This window comes from Paramisgurnus dabryanus, chromosome 11 (genome assembly GCF_030506205.2).
Source record: "Paramisgurnus dabryanus chromosome 11, PD_genome_1.1, whole genome shotgun sequence".
Classification (NCBI taxonomy): Eukaryota; Metazoa; Chordata; class Actinopteri; order Cypriniformes; family Cobitidae; genus Paramisgurnus; species Paramisgurnus dabryanus.
In genome coordinates, this window is record NC_133347.1 from 11,466,009 (window position 1) to 11,476,217 (window position 10,209).

General features: G+C 37.5%; 1 protein-coding gene across 2 annotated transcripts; it reads left to right on the forward strand.

Annotated features, from left to right (window-relative positions):
• The first annotated feature begins 522 nt into the window (after positions 1-522).
• Positions 523-8,852, forward strand: npl (N-acetylneuraminate pyruvate lyase (dihydrodipicolinate synthase)). Of its 2 annotated transcripts, none has more exons than XM_065246756.1 (12): positions 523-658; positions 857-926; positions 1,014-1,087; positions 1,211-1,298; positions 1,390-1,447; positions 1,650-1,725; positions 1,842-1,934; positions 4,725-4,873; positions 5,115-5,161; positions 5,472-5,556; positions 5,672-5,711; positions 7,302-8,852. In XM_065246756.1, exons 2-12 carry the CDS (start codon positions 859-861, stop codon positions 7,445-7,447), a joined length of 924 nt encoding a protein of 307 aa, XP_065102828.1. In that variant the 5' UTR covers positions 523-658; positions 857-858; the 3' UTR covers positions 7,448-8,852. The 2 variants fall into 2 exon arrangements, with proteins under 2 accessions (XP_065102828.1, XP_065102830.1); XM_065246758.2 differs by having other exon boundaries at positions 548-658; positions 854-926.
• The last annotated feature ends 1,357 nt before the right edge of the window (positions 8,853-10,209 follow it).

Genomic DNA, 10,209 nt, shown 5'->3' on the forward strand with positions numbered 1-10,209 from the left:
TACAAAAAAAATTTACTTACAATTTTGGTTGTCCTCACTATTTGGCAAAAAACGTCTGATAGATGCCTAAATGTAAGCGTATTTTTTTATATTATTCAATTGTATTATTGTATTGTATAATATTACATCATGTTTAATATATGAATGTTTTCTCTGTTCATGTTTGTACTAATACTTTATCCTGCGACGAAAAGAGTACACGCCCCATTAGCGGCACACCTTAGAAACACAACATTTCCCATCATGCCTCATTTTAAAAAAGTGTAAAACGCTTCGTACTGAATGTGTTATACTTTTGTCCGTAATAATGTTAGAAAATATTTTTATTTATTAATGTACTGTTTCAATATAATAATTGTTTAAAATATTTTTAAAACTATGTTTTAACAGATATGAAAGGCTAAGTAACAAAAAAGCATATTTTAAAGAGTTATTACATTAATACAAAAACATAAACTAGTTACAAAACCCTTTCATTGTTTTTAGACAACATAATAAGACAAAAAACTACATTTCACAGCTTGCACTGCTTTCACGTGATTTCCTCGTGCTGTGACGTCATGGACAAAACACTACTACAGTTGCCGATGCGCTGACAAATGTAATACCCAATACTCGAGTCCTGGATCAAGCTTATTTAACTCCCTGTAGAGAAAAGGTAAGCGATACAGTCTATTTTTGCTGTAAGACAACAACGTGAATTAAAATGTTTACTTAAATTAGATAGTTGACAAAATTCGCTCCGTCGACTTCCAATTGAAAGTTCAGATATGTCTAATAAGTGACATGTCATCATGTCCATGGCTTTGATCAGTAACACATAGTTTAATTTTCACATATGTTGCTGGTTAAGCAGAGATGGCTGTCGACATGAAAAAGCTCACTGGACTTGTGGCAGCTACATTCACACCTCTCACTGTAGACGGGTAAACATTTACAATATCTCAAAAAATGAAATATGTACATATGGTTCAGGTTTGATCATTGATCTGTTCATTCTGTATTGCTTTTAGGGAGATTAATCTCTCTGTGATTGAGCCATACATTGATTATCTTACAAACAAACAGGGTGTCACGAAGGTGTTTGGTAAGTTAGGGTTTAAGCTGTGATTTTGTGAATTACACAACAGTAAATTTTTGTTTGTTACGCAACATTTTTGGAAGTCTGCTTTTCAGGAAAAGTTAATTACTCCACCTTTTTTTTTTCAAGTAAATGGCACAACAGGTGAAGGTTGTTCTCTTACTGTGGATGAAAGAAAGCGTCTTGCTGCAGAATGGTGCCTGAAGGGCAAGGGCAAGTAAGTGATAACATGTACAGTGTATACATTAAATGTATTAAATGTCAAGGCAGAACATTTTTATCGTGACTATGCGTTTGTGTATGTTCAGACTGGAGCAGGTGATAGTTCATGTTGGCTGTATGTGTATAAAAGACTCTCAAGAATTGGTAAGCACTTTTCCTGCATGTATCATCCGCAATCTCTTTTATTTGCATTTTCTCCATTCTTTTGTACATGCACCACTTTTCTAAACTCAGCTTTGCATTTTCCTAAAAAAAACATGTTTTTCTGTAGATTTTTTATGAACAGGTAGTTCGCTCATGTGACTCCATTAAAATGCTGAGTGTGTGTTTTTTGCATTTCCTGCAGGCTCAGCATGCTGCCAGTATAGGGGCGGATGGAATAGCAGTAATCTCCCCTTCCTTCTTCAAACCCACTAATGCAGGTTTTTATTTCTTACTTTTTTTTAAACACTGCATAATCCATTCAATTTTTTCCTAAAATACATATTCTACTTAGTTTTCTCGTGATCTGCTATACCACACCTTCCTCTTTTCTCAGAGGCATTGAGGATGTTTCTAAAGGAAGTGGGAGCCTCTGCTCCAAATCTTCCGTTGTATTATTATCATATTCCAAGTATGACTGGAGTCTCCTGTAAGTGCAACCTCACACCATCATTATTATTACTGCCATCAAAACACGTGCGGTACTCCACTCACCTCTTCTTAGCGGGGTAAAGTTAGTTTTGTTTTGGATATTCGTGACACATTCGGTACTGAACGGCAATGAGCCCAAAATAAAGCATATTTATAAAAAGAGCAAAGCTGATAATGTTTCACAACCTTCATTAACAATGGTTTCTGTCGATATAATAACCACTGACCCGCAGAAGCCGTCGCAATCTCAATTGTGCTGGAAAGCGCTCTCTTGGCGGAGCCGCAAGTAAGGGACCGAGCGGGGTAAAGTTAGTTTTGTTTTGGATATTCGTGACACATTCGGTACTGAACGGCAATGAGCCCAAAATAAAGCATATTTATAAAAAGAGCAAAGCTGATAATGTTTCACAACCTTCATTAACAATGGTTTCTGTCGATATAATAACCACTGACCCGCAGAAGCCGTCGCAATCTCAATTGTGCTGGAAAGCGCTCTCTTGGCGGAGCCGCAAGTAAGGGACCGAGCGGGGTAAAGTTAGTTTTGTTTTGGATATTCGTGACACATTCGGTACTGAACGGCAATGAGCCCAAAATAAAGCATATTTATAAAAAGAGCAAAGCTGATAATGTTTCACAACCTTCATTAACAATGGTTTCTGTCGATATAATAACCACTGACCCGCAGAAGCCGTCGCAATCTCAATTGTGCTGGAAAGCGCTCTCTTGGCGGAGCCGCAAGTAAGGGACCGTGGGGAAAGTGTAGGTTTTCTTGTTTGATGAGCGGTGTTTTTGTAATAGCTTTTTTGTAAAATGTCCTATGAACAACAAACCAGTGTCATTCAGTACTGGAGGACAGGGGACATCTTTCACAACTTCTATTTTAACCCCTACTGGTGAAAAATGGAATTGCATGTCTAACGTTAACACTCTTTTTGTAATAACTTTGTCCATCGGTGAGACAGAGACATCAAACAAGTGTCATTCAGTACAGGGGGACAGGGGACATCTTTCACAACTTTTATTTTAATCCCTACTGGTGAAAAATGGAATTGCATGTCTAACATTAACACTCTTTTTGTAATAACTTTGTCCATCGGTGAGACAGAGACATCAAACAAGTGTCATTCAGCACAGAGGGACAGGGGACAGCTTTCACAATATCTCTTTTTAACCCCTACTGGTGAAAAAAGGAACTGCATGTCTTACAAAAACACTCTTTTTGTAATAGCTTTGTCCATCGACGAGACAGAGACATCAAACAAGTGTCGTTCAGTACAGAGGGACAGGGGACATCTTTCACAACTTCTATTTTAACCCCTACTGGTGAAAAATGGAATTGCATGTCTAACATTAACACTCTTTTTGTAATAACTTTGTCCATCGGCGAGATAGAGACATCAAATAAGTGTCATTCAGCACAGAAGGACAGGGGACAGCTTTCACAATATCTCTTTTTAACCCCTGATGTCTCTGTCTCACCGATGGACAAAGTTATTACAAAAAGAGTGTTAATGTTAGACATGCAGTTCCATTTTTCACCAGTAGGGGTTAAAATATAAGTTGTGAAAGATGTCCCCTGTCCCTCTGTACTGAATGACACTTGTTTGATGTGTCTGTCTCCCCGATGGACAAAGTTATTACAAAAAGAGTGTTAATGTTAGACATGCAATTTCATTTTTCACCAGTAGGGGTTAAAAAGAGATATTGTGAAAGCTGTCCCCTGTCCCTCTGTGCTGAATGACACTTGTTTAATGTTTCTGTCTCACCGATGGACAAAGTTATTACAAAAAGAGTGTTAATTTTAGACATGCAATTCCATTTTTCACCAGTAGGGGTTAAAAAGAGATATTGTGAAAGCTGTCCCCTGTCCCTCTGTGCTGAATGACACTTGTTTGATGTCTCTGTCTCGCCGATGGACAAAGTTATTACAAAAAAAAGGTTTATATTAGACATGCAGTTCCATTTTTCACCAGTAGGGGTTAAAATAGAAGTTGTGAAAGATGTCCCCTGTCCCTCTGTACTGAACGACACTTGTTTGATGTCTCTGTCTCGCAGATGGACAATGCTATTACCAAAGTAGTGTTAATGTTAGACATGCAATTCCATTTTTCACCAGAAGGGGTTAAAAAGAGATATTGTGAAAGCTGTCCCCTGTCCCTCTGTGCTAAATGACACTTGTTTGATGTCTCTGTCTCGCCAATGGACAATGCTATTACAAAAAGAGTGTTAATGTTAGACATGCAATTCCATTTTTCACCAGTAGGGATTAAAATAAAAGTTGTGAAAGATGTCCCCTGTCCCCCTGTACTGAATGACACTTGTTTGATGTCTCTGTCTCACCGATGGACAAAGTTATTACAAAAAGAGTGTTAACGTTAGACATGCAATTCCATTTTTCACCAGTAGGGGTTAAAATAGAAGTTGTGAAAGATGTCCCCTGTCCTCCAGTACTGAATGACACTGGTTTGTTGTTCATAGGACATTTTACAAAAAAGCTATTACAAAAACACCGCTCATCAAACAAGAAAACCTACACTTTCCCCACGGTCCCTTACTTGCGGCTCCGCCAAGAGAGCGCTTTCCAGCACAATTGAGATTGCGACGGCTTCTGCGGGTCAGTGGTTATTATATCGACAGAAACCATTGTTAATGAAGGTTGTGAAACATTATCAGCTTTGCTCTTTTTATAAATATGCTTTATTTTGGGCTCATTGCCGTTCAGTACCGAATGTGTCACGAATATCCAAAACAAAACTAACTTTACCCCGCTCCTCTTCTTCTCTTCCAGTGGAGGTGGCTGATGTGCTTCAAGGCATTGAGAAGATGATCCCATCATTTAAGGGAGTGAAATACAGTGGGATAGACCTGAGGGATCTCGGACAATGCGTCTCTTACAGCCAGTCCCACAACTGGTCTGTCCTGTATGGAGTAGATGAAGTATGACATTTCTTTACATATAGCTTGCATAAGGCCCATTTCACACTGCATGCATGTGTATCGTGTAAGCAATGCAGAAGCAAAACTGCAACAGAATGTTTTACTCAACCAGCGTTTCTGTGGTGAAGAGCTGTGTGCTAATTTATTTTTTAATTTGAGTTTTGGGATGTGGAAATGAATAAATGCAGCTTACAGGGTGTTTTTTATTTGTGTCAAATACGTTTTTCACTTTCTGCTGCAGCAACTCTTGGGAGCTTTGGTGGTAGGTGTTCATGGAGCTGTAGGGAGGTAAGCGTCATTATCATAGCATCTTCAAGCTTCTCCATTTAGCATGACTTGTGCAGTTTCAACATCTTGACTGCTTTGTCAGGCCTTTGTTGTCGTAAATATGGCATTTCACTTTGTTTCTCAATGTTGTGTTGGTTTATTAACTGTAACAGTTGCTATTATTCTGCTGAGACAACACTTATACGTGTGTAATGGAGATTGGTTTGGCAATAGATAAAAAAAAATAGGACTGGTTAGTACATTTTTGCAACCGATGAAGTACTGTTAAAGATATCAAACTATATTAATGCCTCTCTCTCTCTCTCTCCAGCACATATAACTACATTGGATGCATAGTGAACCAAATGCTTTCTGCTTTTGATACGGGTAACACCACACAGGCCAGAGACCTTCAGGTATTTTATGAATCCCACATGTATGAGTTATTGGTTTTATTACGTCTTGTTTGTTGTATATGTATAATAATGTACCTTATAGTTTGAGCAACCTCAGGTTTGTCTTTTTTTACAGTTTAAATCTATGGAGTTTATCACATATGCTAGAAGCCTTGGTGAGTTGACCATTTGACCAATTACAGTACAGTTTTAAGGTCTTAGGGGCCGTTTACACGACAAAATTTTCAACACTAAAAGGGAAAGTTTTTTCATGTAGTTTGGCTGTTTGTTTGGCGTTTTGGGGTCACACATTCTGAAGACTTGTCATCTCCTTGAAAATATGGCTGTGTCCAAAACCGTATACTGTGACAGTACGTTAAAACAGTAGGAACTGTATAGTATGAATCCTGGTAGTGTGAATGAGATTTGGACGTACTACCACCGCCATGTTGATACATCACATGACATATATCATCATCACGTCATGTCATTCCAGCGCAAATACAGCCGCATCGCCGCTTTTCGCCATTTCCTAATATGACGACACCTCTTCTTCGTTGGATAATGGGACATCATGGGATCGTGAAGTGTCCGTCGTATGCACACTGCAAAATCTAACCGGAAGTAGTAGGTCATCCGGGTACTTTTTGCGTACTGTTTTTAGAATACTATGAATTCGGACATATTACTCGCCTACTGCTTTTCGCCTACTATACAGTATGGAAGTAGGCGGTATCGGACGCAGCCTATGTAAATGCGAATCTGTGATAATGGTGACAACATGCCCATGTGTTAATTCAATCTAGAGGCATGCGCGAGTGTAACTAATACAACAACTGCAGTTTACAGGACTGTGTTTGTCCTGCTCAATATACGTTAGGGCTGTGCAAAAAATCGACTGCGATTATCATGCGCTTGTCATCAGTAAAGCCGGTTCGGTGATTAGTATTAAATCGCCATCAGCTGCTTTCAGATGGAGCGGCATTTATTCAACAGACCCGTAGGTCTGTTTAGCTTCTCGGTGAACTACGGGTCTGTGTAATAAATGCTGCTCCATCTAAAAGCAGCTGATGGCGATTTACTTCTAATCACGGAACCGGCTTTACTGATGACACGCGCATGATAATCGCAGTCGATTTTTTGCACAGCCCTAATATACGTATAAGTTTATTATCATTTTTCCAAATGAAGTTTATTTAACTAAGTTCGGGAAGAGGTGCCTATAAATAGCCATCCCGCACCTCTGTCCCGTGACAGTTTTTGCAGCATCCCTCCTCCACCCCAGCCCCTCATTCTCAGCTAGTTTCATCTATCACAGTTAAAGGCGGGGTACCCTGGGTTCGGGCTAAAATTCCTAGCTCGGACCCCGGACAGCACCCCAAATATGCTTCATCTCATTCCCTATCGATTACATGTTAATGCTAACTCATGAACAAACTTTAAAACTATAGGCGCTCTGTAGAAAAGTGAAAGTGTTCGCAGACGTGTAGTGTTTCTTTACAAGGTAGCATCGCCATCTATTGGCCTGACACACATAATACAGCGTATTTAGTCGTCTTCACGGTCCCATGTAAACTTGGATCTTTTTCACAGCATTGTCATGTGTACGTGACATTTTTCAACAACGTAAAGGAAAACTTTTTAGTTTACTACATCGTTGTCGTGTAAACACAGCTTTAGTTAGGCATAGTTTTGTTGTTCTTGTGTCTATTAACCTTCAGGGTTTGCATTAAACTCTCTTAATTTGAAATCTTTATGCTCTGCAGGTTTTGATGTGGCTGTGAATAAGCAGGTGATGAGTGTACTGTCAGGTTTAGCGCTGGGTCCTCCACGTCTCCCACTGCTACCCTGCTCCGCCTCAAAGTCCCAGGATATAGCACAGAAGATAAAGAGTATCTTTTTTAAAAATTAATTTAGATTAGTTAGAGAATCTCACCACACTGTTTTTAAAAAGTCATGAAACACCAAGATATTATCTGAGATTTTAACAGAGGTGCTTTAGCGGCACATCACAGAAGACAGGGTTAGCATTCATTTTGTATAATTGTAGAAGATAACATTTTGTAGATATAAAATCCACATTGCGTCAATGTCACAGGTTGTGACGTGGGTAAAAATGAAGTACAGGTTAGCGTATCGGTGTTTCATAATTATTCACCAGATAGCGTGTCCTTAAACAATGAGGAGAATTGTTTTCAAAGAATGAATCTAAACAGTGTTTGGCACCCTTGAAGAAACACCAGGGGTCTTTCCAAACAAAAAGATAATTATGTTGTTTTATACGGTTTCTGTCACCAAATGTGTTTCAAACTATTTTTACTTTAAGAGCTATTCAGATTTAAATTTCCCCCGACTGTAAGATCACGGAGTAGTTGAGAGAGGCGTTCATAAGCTACTAGTCTTAGTTTCCCATGGTTTAAAAACTTGAGGATGTTGCATGGCTTTTCCCAAGATTTTGGTGTACAAAAGAAACTTGTGCAGTGTGTAAACCTCACCATGCAAGCTCAGATGCTAAAGAGCATGGCATTAAGCGTTTTTGTCACATCCTTGACACTCCTGAATGGATTAATCTAATATTCAACAGGGCATTCAGTTACCTCTAAAGGGAAATTATGGTATTCAACAAATTTTTCAGACTTTATGTCTGATATTTGGTGAGAACTCCAGCATGAGTTGCTTTGCACTGCCCGATTTCATCCCTTCTTCTCGCAGATATTCACACCCATAAGTCAAATAGTTTTTTATGATTCTAAGGTAGACTTCATGACCTTTAATGTGTTTTTACACTATCTTACTATACTGCATCTTTTATACTTGTATAGTACTTGTGCTTAATATACTGTATCTTTTTAATGTTTCTATAACCATGGAAAAAACAAATGTATGAAGTAACATTTTCTATCTGTACTTTCTGAATATTATGGTATTGTATTTCACTTCCTTTGGTCAAACATAACAATCATAACAGTTTGAGCGGCTGTGATCAGTTTCACAGCTCCTGCTGTGTCACCATTGCTTCCTTGCGCAAGACACTTAGCAAACTTATTTTTGTGTTTCAAATGACATTCCTCACTACAAATGTATTGTTTTTGAGGTGTAATGTAGGTACTGTATGACATGCAGAACAGAATCAATGTATTAATATTCTGTACTGTTTTTACTAGACCATAAATGTTATGTAAAACATACGAACCACTACATTCATTATTTGCACATGTAAACCGTTTTTAGAATAACACTTAAGAAATTTTTATTTTCTGCCTTTTTTATTTCAATGATTTTTTTAGCAATCAATAAAAGACATAAAATGAAAGTTATTTAAACATTTCTGTTTTGTTACGGTCCTCAGATTTGAATTTGAAGTTATGGGTCCTCATTGCTTTATCATTATTAATTTTAAAGAATAACCTTGAAGTATTAAAACACGATAATGCTGTCTCAGGATCACATTACATAATCTGATTTTAATGCTGGACCATCACCTGTTCAGCTAAACACAGTCGGAGTTACATTAAAGGGATAGTTCAGCCAAAAATGTACATTTTTGTCATCATTTACTCACTTTGATGTTGTTACAAACATGTGTAGATTTCTTTGTTCTGATGAACACAAAGAAAAATATTTTGAGAAATATTTGTAAGCAAACCATTTGTGTACCCCATTTACTTCCATAGTATTCTTTGTTCCTTTGTTCTTTGGTTTGGTAACATTTCTCAAAATATCTTCCTTTGTGTTCATCAGACCAAATAAATTCATGCGGGTTTGTAACAACATGAAAGTGAGTAAATGATGACAGAATTTTCATTTTTGGTTAGACTAACGTTATCCCTTTAAATAATATCCTGTTTTTTTTTAATGGCACTGAATAGTGCCCAATTTTCAAAGCTTCAAAAAGTGCATCCATCCATCCATTAAAAACTAACCCATATGGTATTAAATGTCTTCCGGAATGAATATATATCTTTAAGTAAGGAAAACATTTATATTTCAAACTTCTGACAACGGGCGTATGCGTTTACGGGTGAGTCAAGTTGAAAATGATAAAAGCTTAAAAGATTATAAAGCTGAAAAGAGACGGGGAATTATTTAATATAACTCTGATTGTGTTCAGTTGAAATGAGAAGTAATATTTTAGTATAGTTGGGTTAGTAAAATGGACTAATTTCGTTATACTGGTGAACTACCCGTTTAACAGACTTTAATGCATAGATGAGAAATGCTGCCCTCTTATGTCTGATCCCTGCATTGCAGTGTAAGCAGAGTATTGACGAGAAGGATGTAAATAATGTTATTTTCGTCATATTCTTTCCTATTTTCTTTCTTTTTAAAATTTTGGTAAAGTTGGTACTGCAGTGTGTAAAATCCCTTAAAAACAAAACTTTCCCACTTGCATTTTTGAAATCACGATACATCCAGATCCATAACGTTACATACTAGGTAAAAGTTTAATGTTTTGAAAGAATTCTGAGCCATACCCCCTTAAAACATTACACCAGTCTGAGATCAGACTAAAATCTAAGTGAATAGCATATCAGGTGAAATATTTTAAGACATTAACAATAACAACAAGTGTATTTATTTAACCGTCAATGTACGGTTGCCATACTCCAAGAAAATTTTACGTCAGTTGCTGGGTAGCTGGATGTATCTTAATTTATAAACAAATAAAAAAAC

Coding starts and splice junctions, on each gene's coding strand:
- npl (XM_065246756.1), top strand. CDS start 859: ATGGCTGTCGACATGAAAAAGCTCACTGGACTTGTGGCAGCTACATTC. Junction 1,448..1,649: donor TAAAAGACTCTCAAGAATTG/GTAAGCACTTTT, acceptor CATTTCCTGCAG/GCTCAGCATGCTGCCAGTAT. Junction 5,712..7,301: donor CACATATGCTAGAAGCCTTG/GTGAGTTGACCA, acceptor TATGCTCTGCAG/GTTTTGATGTGGCTGTGAAT.